The following is a 23,465-nucleotide window of genomic DNA, read 5'->3' on the forward strand; positions in this document are numbered from 1 at the left end:
ACAAAAATGTATACTTGTGAAATGATGGATATGGATAAGGATTTGGCTGTGTAACCAGTCCCTGGAAGTTCAGGCATAATATTTATATACATTTACATAATATTTATATATATTTAGCATATACAGTTGACCTTGAACAATCCAAGGGTTAGGGGAACTGACTCCCTGAAAAACTGAACATTCATAATAATTTTTGATTCCCCAAAAACTTAACTAGTAATAGCCTATTGTTAACAGAAAGCCTTACTGATAACATAAAGTCAACATATATTTTATATGTTATATGTTTTATATACTATATTCTTACAATAAAGTAAGCTAGAGAAAAGAAAATGTTATTGTGAAAATCATGAGACAGAGGAAATACATTTATAGTACTGTATGTATTTATTGAAAAAAACTCACATATAAGTGGATCCATGTAGTTCAAACCCACATTGTTGAGGGTCAACTGTATATAATATATGTCTAACAATAGAGGATTATTTAAATAGACTATGGTATGTTGTGAATAGAAATACTCTGAAGCCATTAAAAATTACCTTATAAAAATTTGTGATCATGATATATATCAAGTTAAAAATTCAACTTATAAAGCAGTATGTAGAGCTGTCTATTACAGTTTCAAGCGGATTTAAAAACACATGTAATCTGAGGCATCTGTTCAAACATGAAGTGACACAGAGCAAAATACTTCTAGTGGTCCTCTCCAGGGTACCTGTGTGTAACCTCCATAAGGAACATGAATTGCTTTTGTAGTAATAACACAATACAGTGCTTTACAAAAGCACATTTATTCTGCCTACCTAAAAGATGGATTCAAAGATTAAATCAGATACTGTGGGGAGACATGATTTGAAAAACATAAGAAAAACTGCTACACAAGACCTGTAATATTCCCCAGCTATAAGGAAACTCAGCATGTTCACACTCCAGGGCGGACTCCTGTTTCGGCTGAACACCCTGAGGTCTCACCTGGGGTCCTCAGTGTCTGTTAGAAACAAACTCCAGGGCTTAGTGAGGGATGATGTGGTGAGTTTGTATTTGTATAAACTCTGTGAATCCTGCTGTAAACCAAACCTCTGCAGAGAGACAGCAAGAAAGGCATGCAGGGATCGCCGCACCATGGAAGAGTGTGACAGTCCCTCCCAAGCCAGGGGCAGTCACCTGCTTTTCGGCCATGGCCTGTTCGTACTCCGCCTGCACCACATCAAGCTCCGCCTGCTTGTCATCCAGCTCCCCCTGGGCCTTCTGCAGGTCCTGCATGGCCAGGACGTAGCGATTCTCCTGCACCACCAGGTTGGCCTGCACAGGACACACAGGAGGCAGGGGATGGGCCGCAAACCGGACATTTCAGTCTGAAAACACTCAGCTACGTCTCATGGTGATACCTTTTCCTTGTCCCATCCTTGAGGTCTTTTCAAATTACGTTAAGTCAAAACCAAATCTTCATGTGAACTTGGCATAAATGTTTACAAGCAGAAAATTAGAATTCATTTGAATAGAAATCAGCATTTTTTCCCCATATTTTAGGCTTTGGGTAAAATCAAGGCTATTGTTGAGTTACTTATTTAAAGTTGCAAATTTTTTTATTTCATGAGCCATACAAATAAGGATAGTGGGTAAGATTTGGCTTGTGGGCCATAGTTTGCCAATCCCTAGATCAAGACATTGCAATATTAGATGTATATAGTAAATTCAAGGACACTGTAATATTAAGAACTGTAGGGAAAAAAAACACTTTTGTATTTGAAACCATTTGCCTGGCAGGACAGACCACTGTTGATGGGGATGTGAAAATAAGACAAAGCATGGGACATACTGTTCACTGAATATAAAGTTCTAGGTTTTGTGGGTAGTGGTGGTCTTGATGTTGTTCCTGTAATTTTCATACATTGCTTGGTTTCAAAAAATAATTGCTATCTTGAGCTGTGACCAATTAAAAATACTTGTTTTAAGGAAGCTACCAAGTTAGACTCAACAGACATAATCAAAAGTAATATTAACAAAAGATGAGGTAGAGAAAATAGTCCATGCTTACAGGAATTTAGATTCTTTTGAAAAATTTTTGAAATCAATTTTTTTGAGATTCACTATGAACGCCATGTTCTTTCTAAAATGTTTGAGAAGAAAAATTATCTCGAATTGTTCTTTTGCTGTAAATTATTTTCCTATCTGAAAACCTCAGACTCCTAAATTTTGGCAGAATAATCCTTTAAGGAAAAGTCAGAGTTCCATACCTGACTAGCACCAATGACAGGCAAAAGCATGGTTTAAAAATTATAGTTCAAAAATAAACTGACTCTCAGAATATATTTTTTCTCAGCTCTGCTCAAAGCTGCACCTCTTACTATGGTTTAAACATGAAAGAAAGCAAGGTCACTGTGTCAACTCACTAAGTTTCCCAATAATGTCAAACTACTACGGCCCCAAAGATTTTGAATATTTTCTAGGACTCAAAAAAATTTTTAAATGAAGCTCAAAAGTTGCTAACTAAAATGTATAGAATCTTTCAAATCCAACTGCTCACCTAGGAGTTGCAGGACTCTATTCGTTACGTAAATTCTGGGAGCCTCAGTTTCTCCACTAAGATATTGAAAAACTACCTCCTAGGATGTGTGTGTGTGTGTGTGTGTGTGTGTGTGTGTGTGTGTGATTAAATAAGATAACGTGTGTGTGTGTGTGTGTGTGTGTGTGTGTGTGTGTGTGTGTGTGTGTGATTAAATAAGATAACATATGTAAAAACCCAAGTCTGGGACCTGACACACAACAAGAGTTCAGTAAATAATAGACCTTATTGTTACTACTTGTGTTCAATATTCAAGGCTTTACTGTTGTAATGTTCTGTTTAGTCAAACTGATATTTATGGGTTTTCATAGTTTTCAAGGAGAGATCTCATTATAATGAAGTTGAGTAGAATCTAAATTGCTATTGTTAAAATTAATATTTAAGTTTATTCACTTCTGGAAGTCAGTTGGCCCATTTATAGGGGTTGTAAGATAAAAGAGAATGGCCTCTATGTGTCTCCACTACTAATTAGCATTTAAGAGGTTTCAACTGGAGTTTAATGAGTGTCCTTAATCTGTCCTCACTTAGGAAGCAGAAATTTGTGAGAGAAGCCCCTCCAGGAGTCAGAGAAGTTAGAGGCCTAGGTCTGTATTTCTTCACATATTAAGCAAAGTCGCCCAGCGGTAACTTGTACTTGGTCTTCTGCTTCTCCCCACATAGTGAATGTGCAGGATCTACGTGGCTCTGCTTATTTTTCTGCCATTATTAGGGACCCGGCTAGATGAATGTTCCCAGATGCTGGGTGCCTCTGGGAATGTAAGAGGGCACTCCAGAACAGGAAGACTTCTCAGGAAGGGAAACTGCGGGTTCTGGGAGCAGGTAAAAGGTCCCCACTTCTGATGGCGTTCTCTTCACTTCCTACTGTAGGGTCTAGATTGTCCTGGGGCGAGGTGGAGGCTGAAATGTGCTGATCAGGGTGGGGGAGACTCAGCCTTACGTAAGCCTTGTTCAGAATGCCACTATTTCGTACTGAGTTCAGCTCATTTTATTGAAAATAACTACAACAAAATAAAAACTATCCATCATGAATTCACCTATAATTTCCTTAAAGACAATATGAATGCTGGAAAAATTAGCAAAGGTTGCCTTGTACTTTTTATTTGAGATAGTGGTTATAATTCAGTCAGTATCAGAATGTTATTTTTTGAACCATGCTGGAGTCTGCAATGGTCCCCAAATTCATAATGTCAGATGGCACATTCATTATTTGCCCTAAAAGTTTCTGAGCCATATGAGTTTCTTTTCTTTACAGGTTCCCTAGGATAGCAAGGGTTCCACAACTGAATAAATGGTCCTGGTGTGATAATAATTAGAAAATAAAATGGGACTTGCAACTCAATCACTATCTTCTTTCTACTCTTGATTATTCCTATCATGATTATTACGTTCCCCAGGTAGTTTATAAGTGTAAATGGATTTTAGTTGATGGTTGAAAGAGATCAGACTCATACAAAAGCAAAACAATTAACCAAGCCATGAGGTATGATTTCTGAGACATCGGTGTCCCATTTTCAAAACATGGACATGCCTCTGTATCTGCTGCAGACTGTCGCTGAATGGTGGGGGGCTGTGTACAAATGAAACATAGAAATGCAGTTACTCAAAGGGAAACACAGTCATGTTCTCAAATGACATTAAATTATAAAGAGATAATATTCAGGTTCTTTCTTGAGGGACAAGTAGAGGAGAGGGAATACTGCGTCATGCCCTGCAACCAAGACCAGTCCCCAGTGTCTGTGTGTCAACCCTGCCTCTTTCATAGGATTTCCCAGCACAAGACCTTGGACATTATCAGGGAATTCTGGGCTATAGTTTCCTATGTTTCTTTTTTTTTTTTTGAAGTTGACAATGTGTAGGAAACTACCCAGCAGCCCACATGGGCTTAGTTCCCTTGCAGAGAGTCCATGCTTAAAGGCTCACACCATTCTGATAGGAGTAGGATTACAGGGAAGAAGCAGCCTTTGCATCACTCGCGGTCCCCGTGGACTTGAGGACAATAATGTGGAAGGCCGAAAGGCCCTGTGCTATGTGAACAGGCAGGACCGGCTGACCCAGAGACACCTCCGAGGTGCGCACGGCGCAGTCCCACCGGGGGCTTACCTTCAGAGGCAACACCTCCCTGTTTATAGAAAAGAAGGTGGCCATGGCCCTGGTCCAGGAGCAGAGCCCGGCGACGTTCCCGCACACGCGCGTCGCCGTCTCGATGTTGTAGTCCGCCATCTCAAAGTAGGGACTCAGAAACTCGATCACTTCCTCATTGATGGTGTCTTTTGGGAATTGCTATGCAAAAGGGAGTGAAATCAAGTCAAATACTACTTCTCATGAAAATTCATACTCATATTACGCTCACAATGCTATTGAACACTGAAATGGGTGAATCACGTCACATTCTGTCACTATTTGGGGATATCAGGCAAAAGTCCTAGAGGTGAAAGCAGAGTGAGCGATGACAGTAAAGAAGTCAGAATGCACTTTATCTTCTGTGGACAAGATATGCCAACTCACCCTAAATAAATTTTCTGTGATCCAAGGAAGAAGGCAATTATTTCAGTGATGAACACTAATGTGGTTATTAGAATTTCAGAAGCAATAAAATTTTCATGTCATTAATCCTAAATAGGTGACTTACAAACCCATAAAATCAACAATGGAAAACAAATACACAGAGGGATATTTAGCCTAAGGACATATATATTTAGCATTTAGCAGCAACTAAATCCTTAATACATTCAGGCAGAGGTTCTGTTAAACTCGCCTGAAATGTGAAGATAATAACTTAGACATTAGGCCTTGAGGGTGATGAATTAATTTTTAATCATAGAACTATCAAGAGTATGAGAGGATTGTTATCTTCTGGAGGAATGAAATTTTTTAAATAGTAGGAAAATGGATAAAGAATGCCTTCTTGCATCAAGAGAAAATACTGACCAAACAATGAAATCAGACCTTTTAAAAGTGGTGTTTGATCATCCAAAAGAGGATAACTAAATGTTTTCCACATAGAAAAAATAGCACCTAAATAACTCAGTGAAACAAGCCTTCACAGAAGATACGTAATGTAGGGTAGAACATAGTCCCATTCAGACCTGTTTGAACACAGGGTTCTTTATTGAGGCTTAAAAGAGTGAAGCTGGAGGAAAAATCAGAAGAATATCTGGGAGCTTGATGGTGACAAAAAGCAAACACAAGGGAGCTTCCAAGATATATATCTGCTCTGCCACCAGATACACAATACAGGGACCCAGAGTCACTTGCCGGGACTCGATTCCATTGCCACATTTATCTGTGATAACTCTCACGTCACCATTACCATTCCAATGCATCCAGAGTTCACCACCACCTCCTTTCCACTCAGCGTGTTACTCCTTCACACTGGCACTTACATCATCGAGTATCATATTTTAAGTGTCTGGGACAAGTCTGTGTGGCCCACTAGTTGCATAAGCTACTTATTGTTATAGCTGCTATAAGATGATATAGTCACAGTAGCCACTGGGCAAAATGCTGAATTAAAAACTGAATGAAAGACAGTGCTGAAGTTATCACTTGGGAAGTGGATATGGGTTAGGTATTCCCAATTAGTTGTCTCAAGATCTAAATATGAAAGATAAAACTTCCAAAAGAAAACACAGAAGTATTTATTCTGCCTTAGAGGTGGGCAAATATTTCCTAAACAGAGCACACAGAACACTTAAGGGAAATATTGAAAAACTGGGCTACATTAAGCTTAAGGTCTGCTTATCAAAAGACACCATTAATGGAATGAATGAACTAAGGTAGAAAGTGGGAGAAGATATTTGCAAACGTATAAATGATACATTACTCATATTTTATATATAAAGAAATTCTATAAAGTAACAAAAATTTGAACTACCAACCTGTAGGTTCTGTAAAAAGTTGCCTGCAGTCATCAGTTTTAAAGATTCCTGCCAGGAGGGAATGGTACAGCTCTTCTCCAGGTCAATTTTCACCGCATTAACTTTCCTTTGAAACAGCAGCAGCACACAGTCCATGATCCTCATGATGAGGTGAGGGGGCCGGCCCAGCGTGCGGACGGTGGCAATGTCAGAAGGCTTGATGGTCTGGGGGAGGAAAGGAGGTTATCGTCCAGTCTCAGACGAGAAAGTGCAGACATACCTTTCATCTCTAGATGCTGCGATTTTGACAGAGGAACACAGCATTTTTAAGTTAGATGCAATCATGGGAGCTAGAGTCATATTTAATCCCAAAGAAACCCATGTCCCCAAAAGTTCAAATGTTTACAATTCACACTGACATGGAGGAGAGAAACACTGCTGAGTAGATAAAGAGGGGCCATTTCCCTAAATCTGTACAGACCACTTAGTGTCAGAAAACAGAAGAGTGTAACCTAAAAGGAAAAAATGATAGTCAGCACTTATGTAGATACCAGGGATTCTCACCCAGGAAAACTCCAGTGTTTGCAGTGCTTTTTGACTCATTAGTTATGTAGGTCAAAATCTGCCTCTCTCTTAAGCAACTCTGACATGTCACAGTGGACTAACACTAGCAGGTAGCCCCAGGGCTGACAGATTGAATAATTAGAGGTTTCTTAGCTGGAAACTGACCTTTAAGTGACAGAACTTGAGCAATAAGAATTTCACTAAGCTGTTAGAAAAGTTCTGTTCCATTTCCAGTATGGAGATTCTTGTGACATAAATTATTTAATAGTCACATAGGACAGTTGTGGTTGATAATAACTGTTCTATCTCTTAATCTCTTTATGGAATAAGTATTGGTAAATATTAAATATAAGAATCTGATACAGTCCCCTTTCCAGATAAACAGTGTACATCCATTCCTTCCAGATCTTGAAAACCTTCTATCTTCTTTGCATCTGCAGCCCGCCTGCTAAAAGAAGATACCCAATGACCTTCTCATCACAGCTAATAATCTTTTTTCCAAGGACTGAGAAAGGAAAGAAGAAAACCACTGAACTTGATAAGCAGGAATTGTAACTATATACTCTGTAAAGATGTGTTTCAATAAACTAGTATTTGTGAAAGCCAGACAGCTGGAAATGAAGAATTAGTGGTTTCAAACAAACAAACAAACAAACTAGAGATGGCAAATAGACCTTTAGTTGAGACATGTATGGCTATAAAAGAAAGGAAAGAAATATAATAGCAGCCAATGGGGAAAGAAGGGCCAAATTCAAGTTATATAAAGTATAAGAGCTGAACATGCTTATGTTACTTTAGCTTTAGAAAGGGGAACTTTCAAACAGGATTGGGCTCATTATGTTAAGGAACCAGGTAAAAGGAGCTGAGGAGAGGGTTACATATGAAGTTCAACCTATTTCAGCTAAGTACTGAAATCCTCTTTTCTCAGCAGGCAAAGCAATGTGACCACTATATACTTCCCATGCATCACTGCAATGTAAGTTATTTAACATCTGGAGACATTTTGTATGTTTATGTTGTTAGATTAGCATTGAGATAGGAAGACACATTCTTTGATGTTACCTTATTTGTTGTATCGATTTATGTAACCTGATGCCAAAATGTTAAAATTTGAATGTACATGGAACTTTCTTTTTATACACTGGTGGTACCATGTTTCAAGATTTCAAAAGCTCCCAAAGAGACAATAAGATGGAGGCAGAACCAACAAAAGAAATTACTGAAACCATCTTGCACACCCCCCTTGTCTTACCCCTGTTCCCACACACTTCTGCACTGACTGTTACCTAATGCAGAATATTTTAGTGGCAGAGAGCCCTAAATTAGGAGGATACTGAAAAGGCCTTTATAGTATTAAAATAGATGCTAAACCTTTTAAGTCTTAGGAAAATACAGGTATTTAAGCAAGGCCTGAGATGCTATATGCTCGATTCCTATGATGTCATTAGGTATAGTGAGTTCAGTAAAAGTGTAGGAATTTCTTTACACTGTAACTGTCTTCTTTCTGTTGATCAGACACTTTCAGAGAAGCCAACATGCCTAAAAAAGGTGGGGGGAGGATCAGGATTGGGATCTGGAAGTGATGTCTGCATCCCCATGTTCACTGCAGCATTATCGCAATAGGCAGGACATGGAAGCAACCGAATGTCTATCGATGGATAAATGGATAAAGAAAATGCTTTGTATATATATAAAATTCAGTCTTAAAAAAGAGAAAGAGATCCATTTATGACATGATGGACACAGAAGACATTATGGTAAGTGAAATAAGCTAAACACAGGAAGACAAATACTGTATGATCTCATGTACATGTAGAATCTAAAATAGTCAGACTCATAGAAGAAGAGAGTAAAATGGTAGTTGTCAAAGGCTCAGGGGAGGGGAGGAGAAATGCGAACGTGATGGCCAAAGGGTACAAATTTTCAGTCATGCAAGATAAATAAATTCTAGAGATCTATACAGCATAATGCCCACAGTTAACAGTACTGTATTATATACTTAAAATCTGTTAACAGGGTAGATCTTATGTTGTGTTGTTACCACAGATGATAATAATAATAATAATACTATTAAAGGGAGCAGGAGGAATCTTTGGGAGATAGATATTTCTATGGCCTTGTGGTGTTGATGGTTTCATAGGTGTACACTTGTCCCCAATCTCATTGAGTTGTACACATTAAATATATACAGCTTTTTGCAAATCCATCATAAAATAAGTTGTTTTCTTAAGGAGGAGAGATGACGTGCTCGCCAATCTGACAGAATGAAGACCCTGGAGGACTTCAAGGTCTAAGGAAGACAGTTTAGCCAGTGCCTGGTGGAACAGTGAAGCAACAAGGAAAGACATGTCACATGTGAGCATAGTGTAAAAAGTTGAAGAGATAAGAGTGAAGGCAAAATCTAATTAATGTGTTACATATTGACTCAGAGAACTTAAACACTTAACTTGGATCAAAAAAGATTCAGAAGTGTTTCAGGAGGGGTGCTAAGGAAGTGGTAAAAAAAAATAATAATTACAATATCAAATAATGACGCATGCTCAAGTGAGGTTACGGAACTTGAATTAGCAGTGGACAGGTCAGCAGTGTTCCCTTTCTCCAGAAGCCTTTCGGGCTAGGAATCAATAACATAAGGCAGTAGATGAGTAAGGCTGAAATAAACACAACCTTAAATTGAGGCCAAAAACATCTTAAATGGAGCCTTCATAACTGGGCCAGCCCTTTAGGATATTGTCCAGTTCACTAACCTCATACTTCCTCAGACCCCCAACCTCCTTTCTAATGTCACTATTTGCCACACAATTTGCATTAAATGACTGTGTTGGAAGCCTGCTCAAACGTAATGAACTACTTCAGATCGGTAGTTCTTCAAATGGATAATTCAAAGATAAACTCAAAGAACTTCATGTCTTACAGGCCCACTCCAGTGTCCTCAAGGAATGAGTGAGGAAATGACATTTGAGCAATTTTTTGTGGCTTTCCCAATGTCACATCACCTACTGGTGACAGAGTGGAAGTGAGAACCGAGGACTCCTGACCGCCATGATATGACACTGCCCATCAATCGATCAATCACGAGTGAGGAAATGAGACGTGAAGGAGCACATGCGAAATCTGTAAAGAGCTTGTAACATCTCCGAGCGGAAAACATCACTTGAAGTTGTTCCCGTGGAGAGAGCTTTGGTCTGAAGCACTTCTTGTAGCTACTCATCTTTTCTTAGTCACCCGCCTCGGCCCTGCGCTTGACATCTGCTGTCACCCACTTACCTGCAGGGCCGCTTCTGCTTCTTCTAATGCTGGTTTGGCTGCTTCCAGTTTCTCTTCTGCGATGGCTTTATCTTTAGAGATGCCGTCTACAATGGCCTGTGCTTTGTCTTTCACCTTCTGTACTTCAGCCTTGACCTTTTCGGCAGCCTGTGCCTTCAGCGTCACTTCTTTTAAGACCTAATTCAACATAAAACAAAAAAAGTGCCTCGTCAAAAATCACCAAAGACCCACCCGAAAATGCACATTTTTGCCTTGATTTCTTGATTTTGTCCACCTATACAACCTCTCATACATAAAACTAAGAGTACTGTATGGTAATGGAAATAAGTAATTTATACTTTAGCGGCTGTAACTTCTCAGCTATTGCACGCACCAGTAACATTTGTGAACTGGGAATTCAGAATGAATGGGTGCACGTGTAAATGTCCACCCACCATGTCAGCTTTATCATTTGCCACTTGGAGCTCCTTTTCTTTCACTTCCAGTTCTTTGCTCAGAGCTGCAACAGACTCCGAAGCTTCTTTCAGCTTTTTCAATCCAGTATTCATTCTGGGATTCAAAATCCAAGGGAGCAATGTTAATTCTGTAGCACTTGCCCACATTTTCCCAGTGGTCTACTACTATAGATAGAAACGGCCATATTTGAAGAATTGAGTATATATGCAAATAGCAAACCCACCAGGGCTTGGCAGGAAGGGGATGGGCCCAGGCTTGATTCCAGCCTGAAGACATTTGTGTGTTTTCCATAGACTGTGTGTGGGAAGAGAGAGCCTGCTAAAAATATTCTGCATGACAAGAGGAGCAACAGTGGGTCTCGCATCTGTATCATGCAAGTAGCATGCTTAATGAAGGCTGGCTAAATGACAATGGACCTCAAATGCTTGAAGAGCTACCACAGAGGAAGGAAAATCAATGGCTTCCACTTTTCGAAAGAGACCAATGAGGTTAAAAGAAGAAACATCTGGGATCAAGAGGAGAAATGAACTTAAAGCCATCAGAACAGCATCATGAAGGGACTAGCTGCCTGCCCGAGCCTAAAGTAATTCATCTTAAAGACTGGAGCCCTCAGAGTCATTTAGTCCAATCACCCACTCAAGTGTCCTTCATGTGACAACGCTGGCGGATTCTGGCCATATTCAGAAGGAAGATGTAAGTGGTCAGAAAAGAGCAGGGCAGAGAGTGAAATTTGGAACAAACTTCAGCAAAGTAGGGTATTCTCTATGCAGCGAGTATAAGCAGCAGTCAGACTATCCCAGACGCTCGGGAAGGATGGCCAGAGAGGGGCGAGAGGAAAGAGGGTGGGCTGTCTGGGTCCTCAGCTTCCTCCCAGGCCTACTATTTCTATAATTATGTCAGTCACCATTAGACAAAATGGTTGGCCACATGAACACTTGGCAACATTTTATCCTTTTGGGCAAGAATAAAGCCCCTAGCAACCATATCCTTTGAACAGGCTTGAGAGGAGGGTTTCTTAACCTCAGCCCCCTTGGCACTTGGGGCTGAAGAGTTCTTTGATGTGGAGGTTGTCCCGTGCACTGAGGATGTTTAGCAGCAGCCCTGGCCTCTACTTATTTGATACCAGAAGCACTGCTCCACGCCCCCAACACCTGTGATTTAACAAACAAAAATGTTCACTAGGCGTAAATTTGCCCTCCCATTGAAAGCCAGTGCTTTAAAATAACTGTATTTGAACTTCACACTCACCTGTTGGCCAGAGTTTGCACTTCCACGCGCTTCTCTCCGTATATGAACTTATAGCCCTGAATAAAGGAGAGGTATGACTTGGGAGTCACATGGGTAGAACGGCGGAATCTCTGGAAATAATCAACACACTTCTCAGCCACCCCATCCTGGAAGGAGCCCATGCACTGGACCACTTCCTTCTTGGTTTCCAAACTGCAGTCAATGTCATAGGAAGAGAGGAAGTGTTCAGACACTGGACGGAATAAAGACGACAGCACATGAAATATGAACGTGAATTACAATGGTGAAAGTCAACTGGCCATTTTTTAAAGACGCAGACATTTCTTAGGACTCCAAAGCATTTTTATAGCCACAACTAGATAGCTGTAAGTGAGCATTTTTGGTCCCAAGCCTATGACATCAATAATTTCATTTTCCCTTTCCTGTACAAAACTATCACAGACTTGAAGCCTATCATCCCTCTTTGTTTCCTGATTCTTATGCAAAGAAGTCTCTTCTACACAGCTGCAGGTTCTGGTCAGCAGCCAGCCTGGTTTATGGTTTGCATAAGGACAAAAGTGGTACAAATAACTCAGAAATCAGCGCCCACCTGGTACTCCTGTTTAACAATGTCATTCATTTTTTGACTCGGAACCTGTCAAACCCTTAATTCCCCCCTGCTCTGACTGCATTTTGGCATGTGGAATGTTCGCCACTAAATTGTTTTTATTCCTGGGCCAACTTTGTTCTTAAATGTAGCAGTTAGTCATTTATAGTCAATTCTAACTTATAGCATCATTTAAAAATGTTTGGGTAAAAATCTCCCGTTGTCGGCCTTTATCTTCCCAACAGTGCCAAACACAGGACCAATTCTAAGACAGCATTTCCTATTATAAGAATAGGCCACGAAGTCAGAGCTAATCAATCACCACATACATATTAAGTGTCTGCTACACGCCCACCACTGTGATGGCGCCAGGGGCTGGGAGGACGGGGAAATTGGGTGGTATTAGTCAAAAAGAACAGAGTTTCAGTTATACAAAATAAGTAAGTCCTAGAGACCTACTGTACAGCATGGTGCCTATAGTTAACTACACTGTTTGTATACGTAAAATTTGCTAAGAGATTATATCTTGCTAAGAGAACACTTAGTTAAGTGTTCTCACCATAAAATAATTATTATTATATTAATATAATTAAAGAAGGTGGGAAGAAATTTGGAAGGTGATAGATACTATTATGGCATAGATTATGGTAATGGTTTCATGGGTGTATACTTATCTCCAAATTCATCAAGTTGTATACATTAAATATGTACAGGTTTTTGCATATCATTCATGGTGTACAAAATAAAATGCATCTTAAATAATAAAATATAAATTAACCAATTAGAAAAATACACAATAATTTAGTATTTTTATGGGAAATATTTAGTTAATCTAAATGAAATATGCTAACACAAACAAAACGATGTATCTCCTTATTAATGTGACTGGAGATAATTAATTCAGAATTAAAATCCTGAAGGCAACTTAAATAATAGTTTTTTCTAGAAACCTTGCTGCTAATTTTCTAAAAAGAATAAAAAACACTTAAATTCTGAAGTGTCTTAAGTATATTTCCAATACCCACAGGTAGTATTCTTTCAAATTCTTTCACAGGTGTATAGATGTTCATTTTCCCAACAAGATTTCATATTTATCAGAGGAAGGAGCTATGTCTCATGTCTTATAATTATTATATCCACTACTATGCCTAGCACAGTAAATACTTACTAGACTAGATTACAGACATAACCACAAAAGCTTACTGGCTATCAAAAGCGTTAAAGATCTAAATACTCAGATGTATTATATAAAATATAAGCACTATAAATATAGGAGGTCTGAGAAAGCGGGGAAATTTAAATTTTTTCTAAGTGAACAAAGGAGGGTTGAAAGATGTGAAGAGTCTTGGTTAAGCTTTGGAACTTAGAAAAACAAAAAAGATGACACTATTCTTGATAAGGGGGACAATGTATGGAAGAGTAAGGATGAATGAAGCATGTTCAGAGGACAAACAAATGAGTTATACCAGGGGGAAAAAAAAAGAAGTTTTGTATTGGTTCAGAGAAGACTGCAAGTTATGGCCACACTGTGGAAGAATGATGAATTCTGACAGACTCACTCACGCACTCAGCACTGTAAGCGTCAGACACTGGTAGCTACCAAAACTGAACAGGAGATACGCAGCCCTTGACCTCACGGAGTTTTCAGTCTAGTAAAACACATAAGGATTAATCAAACAAATCACACAACTAAGTGTATAAATAACAAATCGTGGTTAGTCCCAGCAAGAAAAAGCACAAAGTGCTGAGAAATGGCTCTGTGATGGGGGTGTGAGGAGGGGGGGACAGGGGGAGGTTTCCCAGTGGAAGTGACATTTGGTGGAGCCAGCATTATCCAAAGGGAGGGCAATGCAGGGTGGAAGGGGAGGTGGAAGGCACTGCAAGGGGAGAAAGGGGGCATGTTCAAGGACCAAAAACAACAGAGCAGGAAGAAAACGTGACCTCAGGTGAGGCTGGGGAGGTAAGCAGGGCCAGCTCTTTCCAGCCTTGAAGGCCACACGAGAGATCATAGCCTTTTTCCTAAGAGCAATGGAAGGACACGGAATGTTTTACACAGGCAGCAATTTGTTTGGCTTTGTATGTTTATCATTATTTTGTCGGCAACGTGAGATGGATGGGAGACAGGTGAAAGAGGAGGAGAGGCCATTAGAAAGCTATTTGGGTTTTCTAGGTGAGTGACAGTGATTGCTTGGCCCAGGATGTCAGTGAAGGAGAAAGAGTTGGCTTCATTCCACTAGCATCTGGAAGATAAAGCTGACATGACTTGATGATGGAGCAGACCTGAGAGTCGAAGTGTGAGAGGCGCTAAAGACAAGAGCGCTTCGACTGCAGTTTGACGGACGATGCTGGGACTTCCTGAGAGGCAGAGGCCAGAGGAGAACCAGTTCCACTGCAGACTTACTGAGTTCAAGGATCCTGTGAAACACCCATGAGAACGTGTCGAGCAGGCAGTGAGGTGCGCAGATTTCAAGCCAGAGGATAGACTATACTGGAGGTAAAATTGATGAGGCATATCATGTAGGAGGCTGTGAACGAGCCTGCTGGGAGGAGAATCTGGAATGAAGAAACTAGGCTGCCTGGCGCTCCAACAGGCCTGGCTCAAATACATGGCATGAAGCTCAGTTAATATGTTCTGAATAAATGAACAAATAGATGTGTGTGTGAAGGTCAGAACACTTAAAAGGAACTGAGGCCACAGAAATGAAATCTCCATGTAATCTCAGCTTGGGTTGATGCCATGGGACTTAAAAGAACAGGACAGATTTGAGAGGAATTAACAAAGGAAGAATTAATGATATCTCTGTCTTGTGGAGGAAGGGATGATTGAAATAGGAACTTGGCAGAAAGGGCTCCACATTTAAGTTAAATCATCTTAATTATGGTATATTATAGTGATGTCACCTGAAATTATTTTTGTCAATAACAGTACCTTGCGTGATAGTTTACAAAGTACTTGCATACTAATGATTATATTTCATAGTTAACTTTAATATAGCTCTTAAATACTGTCGTTTTGTGCCCTGCATTCATATCCTACTTCAAGGAATTTTAAAGTTTTACCCTTAGTTTTATTTTCATAGGACTCAAAATTTAAATCACTGGCCTCTTCTCAAACTTTATAAGGTTTAATATATTTGCTCCTCAAATCTATTAAAATCATTTATGTTTAAATGCCACAGATTGGAAAACCATAATTGTCAACAGTAGTAGGCTAAGAACAAAACTTCCCTAGTGGATAAGAGTTTGTTATATATATATATTGCTTCTAGCCAAAATACTAATGCTACTGTCTTCTTGAGCCTCTGACAATTCCCTCAGCTTTACCATCCCCAGTTTCTCCTTCTATAAAGGGCAGGAGACGAGCTAACCAGTCATTCTCTCACCGGGCACCACAGAGCTACAGCGCAGTGTGGGAGGTGGGGATGGAGTGGGTGGTCACTGAGGAGGCTCTGGCATCCTTTCTCTCCTCCACTTTTCACTGTTTTATCTACTATGGCTACCTGTGAGGCTTTACTGGGATATAAGACTCTTCTTATTATCAAAATACAATAATCAGACAAAAAAGTATGAAAGGCACTGCCATTGAATCGGAATTGCCCTAAGGTTCTGATACAATACGTCAGAAGTACCTCCACCACTTAAAAATATCCACAGATAATTTCTCACCAAAAGCTGAGAAAACCTTAAACTAAATGAATGCTCTCTAACGTTTCCTTTACTACTTTTATGCTCAATTCCATTTACAGAGTAAGAGAAGCACTGATGTTCCGTGTGATGGGAGGTTAGACAGCAACAGGGGCACTTGGGCTCCCATCCTTTCCTAAGGACAAACAGCATTGGGGGGGGGGGGGGTGCTGGATAACGATTTCTGATGTCATTTCTAGCACTGCAGCCACAAGAAGAAAACATCCAAGAGAAATGTGGCTTAAACTACTCTTAGACTGACGAACCCACCTATAAAAGAACACAAATGCTATCAAATTAAAAATCTCCGAGGTTTCCTGTGACATTCCAGAACCTGCCTGGGGATCCACCTGAGGGAGTTTCAGAACTGTACATTAATCCAAGGGGGTACAGACTGAAGATCTCATTCTCAGATAACCACACTTGGGGGGAAAATTAGCTACCGAATAAGAAAGAAGACCATCTTGCAAAAATCCTCTAACCTTGGACAAAGTGATTTTTGACTCAATCCAGTACAGAGAAAGCAAACAGCATAGGATGTAAAGAAACAAACACTGTAAACCAGAAACTCTGACATAAAACTTTCCACCATACTAACCAGCAATTAAGGCGTCCTTAGGCCACCGGCTGAACCAGTCAATGGTGCATCCTGAAATCAGGGCAGGGAACTTCAAAGCTCTATTTCGAAATTTCTCCCCCACCGGCGAAAAGCAGAGCACAATGTGAAGGTTCTGTCGGACCCTACTCATGAAGTAGTCATACAGGTTCTCGTTGGTCGGAGGACGTCTGGGGTGTTCTTTTTTCATGACTGATATGAGATCACTATTAATTTCATCAATTTCATCACGAGCAAATAGGTTGGAGACCTGAAAAAGTGCAGACATTCAAATTCAGTACAGACATACGAAAACAGATGGCAATGGGTAGCTCAATATGTATAATGTCTTTCCTCCATATGTCTTCTCAAACTCACCTTTAGAAAATTAACCAGCAGTCTTCGAGATGACATATACCACTCTTTAAAATACACAAATGATTCTATTACTAATGCAAAGTCATAGCCTGTCCTTGTAACCCCCTTCTGTTTGTTCATTTTTCACTTGGAGCACTTCGTTGAGGTTTTAAATGTATAGCTCCACGTTTGAGGAGTTTTATTCTCCAAAAACCCAACAGAAAAAGGCATTCTTCATACTGATCACATAATCCTCAACAATAGCACTTATTCGAAACTCTCATGCAAGGAAACAGAGACAGCTCTAAAGTTGGAGGGAATCTGAACAGACAAAATATGTGAAGAATAAATGAGCTCCTACCTCACCCGATGATAAAACATTGTTCATATATTCCAAAAATGACTCATCCTTAATCTCATTGTCTGTGAAAATAAAAGTGACTCCTTTGCCTTGCTGACCAGCTGTTCTGTACAAAATTTTCAGATCTTCCATCAGATTTGATGTGTTGTAAGATCTAAGGAAATATTGTCATTGTGTCATTAGCTAAACTTCTTTGATGGTAAGGAAAGATCATTAAAACAATGCTTTATGTCATCTAGTTAACCAAAAAAAAAAAAAAAAAAAGCTGATATTGTTCCATCACATAGCTGTTTTATTGTATGTGAATGTTACCAGTTTATTATCTTTACTTAAAAAGATGAAACTGATTTTTTTATTTATTTATTTCCATTTCTAATAGCTATTCCTTTGGAAGTAGTAGAAGTGTACCATCTTGTTAAAGTTTTGAGTACTTTGCTGTTCGCTAAAGTCAAGAACTATTTTTTATTAAGGTATAATTGACATATAACATTATACTAATTTCAGGTATATAACATAATGATTCAATATTTGTATACATACTTTGCAAAATGATCACCACCATAAGTCTAGTTAACATCAAGTCAAGTAACATATTTACCTGCAAAGATGAACTTGATTTTTAAAACTCCACATATTGTGAAACATTACAATTAATTTTTTACACACAGAAAAAATCTAGAGTGAAAAGTAAACCTGAAACAAAAATGTAATGCTTATCACAACTAAATGTTATCTGAATGTTTGTTTCATTTTGAAAATATTTTTTGGTAATAGAAAAGCAAAAAGCAATAGAATATATAAGCACCATCGGCAATGATATTTTAGAAGATACCTCATGAATTAAATTAAACTAAACTAAATCATTTCAAGCCTTCATTATATGGGGCGAGGGTGATACCCAATTATAAATGGTGCCCTCCTCATCTCCCAACACAATTATTTTCATTACATCTTTGGATCACTTATGAAAAGGTTTGCTGAACGCTCAGTACATTATAGTAGAATAGCTAGAAACATTATAAAATATCCTAATATAAATCCTTCACTATCAAAAGCAACACTTGGTGGAAATTAGCTTGTAATCATGAAATGTTAGAGAGGTCCCAATACAGAGAAGCCCATTACTGTCAAAAGTGAAAATAAGATATTCCAGCCCTGGAGACTGAGAGTTACTAAATTATTATTCAAATTTTGTGCCATTAAATAAACTCTGAGCTCAGAGCACAAGAGCAAATGGCCTTCTGATTTTTTAAAAGCTACTAAATATTTAACTTCTATACTCTGTGTTTTTTAACCTCTCTAACCTAAACCCTAGGACCAGAAGTACCACCACCATGCATCAATATTTTAAGAAGACTTCTAGAGAAGTGAGATCTAAGAGATTAGAATTTCAAAACCACAGTCCCCCCTGAAAAAAAGACAAAGGAAAATATCTCACCCTAGCTTCTCATGAAAACTTTCAGCCCAGTCCCCTGGATCAAGAGGGTCAAATCATAAGATCTGAGTCATACACAAACAAATGGTCATGCTTCCCAAACCTGAGGGTCTTGCTCCGTGGCCCTTGGCCACATGGCTGTGCAAAGGCTTAGCAGTAGGATGATCTCTTGAAGGCTATGAGAAGGCAAGGAGGCCTTCACCCCCTTTTCATCAGTAATAGAGCATTCCCAGTATGACATGCAGAGGAAATAATTTGTCATAGTGAGGGGAATCATAAGATATTTTACTGAGGCAGTGTAGTGTAGTGGAAGTCAAGACAAACCATAAACTAGTAACATTGTGGTCAATTCCCGGGTAGATCTGGGATTTCAGAGAAGACGTTGCCTCTTGGAGTCTTGGCTACAAGAGAGGCTAACATTATAGGTCTGGCTAACCTACAAAGTTCTTGTAAAGATTAAATTAGCTGTGCATGTATCTATGGACTTCCATCAATGAGTCAATAAGTCAGCTAAATGCTTTTCCCTATGAGGCCAAGCCCCAGCTCTAGACCAATGACCAATAGATAAGACTTTCTGCTCCTACACCTAGAAATTAACCTCTAATCATTTTCAACCCAACGAAACTTCCCAAACTGGCCTCCTGCTTCTCATCTCGGTTGATTCTGAAATTCTGTTTAGCATGTCTGAATTACCCCTGCTTATCATATCTCTTCATGTTGACTTTTCCTAATTCTCCCTGCACTACACATACATATCTGAGGACAACTCTTCTGGGGTCCCTATCTTGATGGGGAGCAGTACCATTTACCTACTTTCCCAAGCCAGAACCAGGATGGACCAAGTCCAAAAGCTCAATTTCCTAACAATCTCTTAACTCAGTCCTCTCTTCTCTGTTCTCACTACCACCACTCATGACATCATCTCTTGCCGAGATCCCTGAGACAGCCTTATAACTGTTCTGGTTTAGCTCCTTCCATCCATTTACTGTACCGTGCATACAAATCTGACACACCTTCCCCAGGAGTGACTTATTAATGGTCTCCTATTGCTCTAGGAAGAAGTCCAAATCCCTATGACTCCTTCAAAGGTGTCCATTTCTCCTCCTTTCCCACTTTCCACCTTATGCTTAACTTCCTGCAGGGCCTCAAATGTGACTTCACATGTGCTGATTCTTTTGCCTGGAACATTCTTTACCGCTCCTCTTCTCTGAGATAGCTGTGACTCATATTCAGGTCTCAGCTGAAACATGGCTTCCTCCAGGAGGTCTTTTCTAACCATCCCCTAGGCTAGGTTAGGGATCCTCCGTTTTAGCAGCACCTGGTCTGCAGTTCATTCCGTATCATAGACGGCACCTCTGCCTCCCACTGTGCTGAACGGGTTGCTCAGTGGTCTGTCCAGCCTGAATTACTGTAATCTGCGTGATGACACCGGCCAGGTTTATTTTGCTTACCATGGTCTCCCCTGTGCTTCGCCAGTGCCTGACATATTTTTAAATGTATGAATGACTAAATCTATAGAATTTTCCATCTATTTTTTCAGTTTACTAACACTCTTGAAATCTGAATTAACATTCAATAGGGATAAATCTCTTCTGAGATGCACCAAAAGGAATACACATAATATCCACATCATACATAACACAAAAACAGGAAGGCAGCTATTCACCACAATGAGAGGCTGAAATGTCTCAAAAGCAAATTATTAGTGTGAAATTTTCACGGCTCATAGCCGAGGCTGAAGGGGGGAGATGATAAACTGAAGAAGAAAACTCCTGTGATGTTTTAAGTCTAAGAAAATGCATTCTTAACGCAGGTGCCTCGGAGAGCCTTTGACCAAATCCACTTCAGGTTAATTAGAGTGAAATCCCGTTACCGTGTCAGAGCGATCTGGCAGGAAGTGTGGCCAGCGATGAACGAAGCCAACCTTGTCAGGCTCTGCTTCCCCGACCCGCCAACCCCGACCAGGAGGGCGTTTCCCCGGGGCGTGCGGATGACGCGTGAGATCTGCAACAGGGAAGAGGAAAGGCTTGATCATTCAGCACGGAAATACTCCACTTGTCCTTATTTATGCCACACAGCATTGTGGAAATGTAGATTTCTCCGGATGAGGCCAGGTGGAGGCACGAGGGCACCGCTGAGAGGGAGCCGTGTTTAGTGACGCGGCGCGGGGCGGGGATGTGGACTGTGCCTTTAGGAGACCAGGGGGAGGCCAGCACACGTAAGTCAGCAGTCAGCCCAGGCTGGGACTTGCTCTGGGTCTTCAAGAAGGGAAACAAATGAGACTTCAAAGTTGCCTTTACTTTGCCCAACCGACTGCAGTAGGATAGGAAAGAGAACAGAAATTTCAAAAAGTGTATGTTTGGAATACAGAACCGACCTTTGATTAGAACAACCTCCACAGTTCAAAAATGACAATTTAAATTGAAGAGAAGAAAATTCCCAGGATATGGCATAGAAACAGAATTTCTTTTTAAAGAAGAAAATAAGCTTAAACACCCTCCTGTTATTTGGCCAAGACAGCGATACCCAAGATATCTACCAAGAAGTGACGATGGGTGGGTCCACCAGAAGTCCACTCTATCCCAGCCAGTAGCTCCAGACCATTCCAAGTCCCCATCACGGTAAAAGTCCACATTTCTTTGGCTTTTACGGGTGTAGAATGAACTCTTACAGCATCAGGCCCCCAATCCCACCTAGAGGGAATTCGGTGCAGAGTTCTCCTTGATGCTTTCTTCACCCTAGGTGGTAACTATCTTTCCCTCCTAACTGCAGGTTAACCCCGGGGTGTTGCTGTAACACCCACTTTTCTCTAGAGAGTGGGTTGGGGGCTACGAAGGAGCCACTTCCCCGTGGCTGGGGAGGCCTCCTGGAGTAACTCAGGCTCTGCACTCAGCCACGGTTTTGTTAAACATCCTTTCTCAGGACTCAGTAATAAGTTATGTTCTATTCATATTGACTACTCTTGGCTTTTGAATTATTTCCCCCAATTTAGTGTGAGCCCCAGGAAATGAAAACCATTTTCCTGTCTCTGTTGTGAGAATCTGTGAGATAGGGTTATACTGGGGACTTGGTTCAATTCCAAACCTATTTATCAAACACCTCAAGTCTGCCCGTCTCAGCAGTACTCCAACCAGTGAACGCTGAGGTGAATAAATTGGATACCCTCCCTCATGGAACTTATCACTCTGTAGGAAAGACAAACACACAAAAAAAGCATTCTACACAATGCAGTACCTGCTGAGAATGAGGTATTGGTGAGGTGCCCTGAAATTGGGATGTGTTCATCATAAGAAGTTGTTTTGTCTGGATTACACAATAGCCAGAGCATGACCCATGCAGCTAGAGTGCTAGGCAGGGGCTAGATCATAAAAAAACATACATGCCAGGGCCTGAATGTTAACCAAGGAGGCAAAAGAGATATTGCAGGAATACCTCTGTTTTTAAAAGAAAATCTTTATTTTAATTAAGGAAAGGATTAAGAAATATGGTTGGTCTCATATCACATCCTGTTTTGCTGCAATTTTATCTTCAATTCTGTCTCTTGGCTTCTATCATGTCTTATAACTAGGTCACATATTTCAAGACTCACATCCACATGACCCAGACATTGGATGTAGTTTTTACAGATAACAGGAGTGCAGAAGAGAGGGTCACCCTAGAATATAGTGAGAACTGTAGCATTTTAGCTCAAAATCCAGTCATGAATTCTTTGGCCAGTTCCAGAGCAGACACACTGGAGGCCCTGAGAATGAGGGAAAACATGGTCAAGGACCCCATGCCGAGGCACCCAGGCCTTGAATGTCATGCCCAAAGTGAAGAAATGCTCATCAGTCATCATCTGTGCTACAAAACACAGGAAAAAAGACAGCTCTAGGGGACTTCCTCAAGCACACGACTAACATAAATAACCTCATCTTCAATTTGAGCTATTATGAAATCCCAAGCCAATTAGATTTTGTCTCCAGTAGACACTTAGTCATGAAGTCGCCTTTGGTATTATTTATTCATAAAATCTTTTTTTCTTCTTCCTCTTTCTTTTAATTATTGAATATGACAGAATGTCTATTCTTCCTAGAATACATAACGCTTACTTAACTATTAAATTAGGAGCTTTCAAAATTATTTATATTTGACTTTGAAAAAACACTTGCCCTTATAATTCAATATGGATGTCTCGGGTTTTGGAGAATTTTGAGTTTTCAAGCTAAATGACTCATGCTGGGGAGGGTCCAACCCTGAACAAACTCTCTGTCTCCCAGACTTACTCCAGCCTTACAGAAATGCTTTCCTCCTGCTCTTCCATTTTCAGGGAGAGGGTTGACTAGATAACCTCTACGACCCTATCCATTTCTAAGATTCAGTAATTATTAGAGGTGACAATTTGCAGTTATGAGATTATACCTCCTGCTTAAACCTAAGTAATGGAAGAGAGCCTCAAATTGTCTTCTTTCTAACTAAAAGGATATAGTCTGAAGAAGTAATTCAC

General features: G+C 40.0%; 1 protein-coding gene across 1 annotated transcript in view; it reads right to left on the reverse strand.

Moving 5' to 3' along the window:
- DNAH5 (dynein axonemal heavy chain 5) overlaps positions 1-23,465 on the reverse strand; it is a 165,414-nt gene that overhangs the window by 39,201 nt on the left and 102,748 nt on the right. Inside the window, exons 53-61 of the mRNA XM_081133505.1 lie at positions 20,853-20,983; positions 17,545-17,698; positions 16,830-17,097; positions 11,962-12,193; positions 10,692-10,806; positions 10,258-10,434; positions 6,448-6,651; positions 4,670-4,849; positions 1,168-1,305 (exon numbers count right to left, since the gene is read on the reverse strand). Coding sequence (XP_080989631.1) covers positions 1,168-1,305; positions 4,670-4,849; positions 6,448-6,651; positions 10,258-10,434; positions 10,692-10,806; positions 11,962-12,193; positions 16,830-17,097; positions 17,545-17,698; positions 20,853-20,983 — 1,599 coding nt within the window. The remainder of the gene's footprint in view (positions 1-1,167; positions 1,306-4,669; positions 4,850-6,447; positions 6,652-10,257; positions 10,435-10,691; positions 10,807-11,961; positions 12,194-16,829; positions 17,098-17,544; positions 17,699-20,852; positions 20,984-23,465) is intronic.

Source organism: Miniopterus schreibersii (assembly GCF_964146895.1).
Source record: "Miniopterus schreibersii genome assembly, chromosome: 3".
In the NCBI taxonomy this organism is placed as follows: Eukaryota; Metazoa; Chordata; class Mammalia; order Chiroptera; family Miniopteridae; genus Miniopterus; species Miniopterus schreibersii.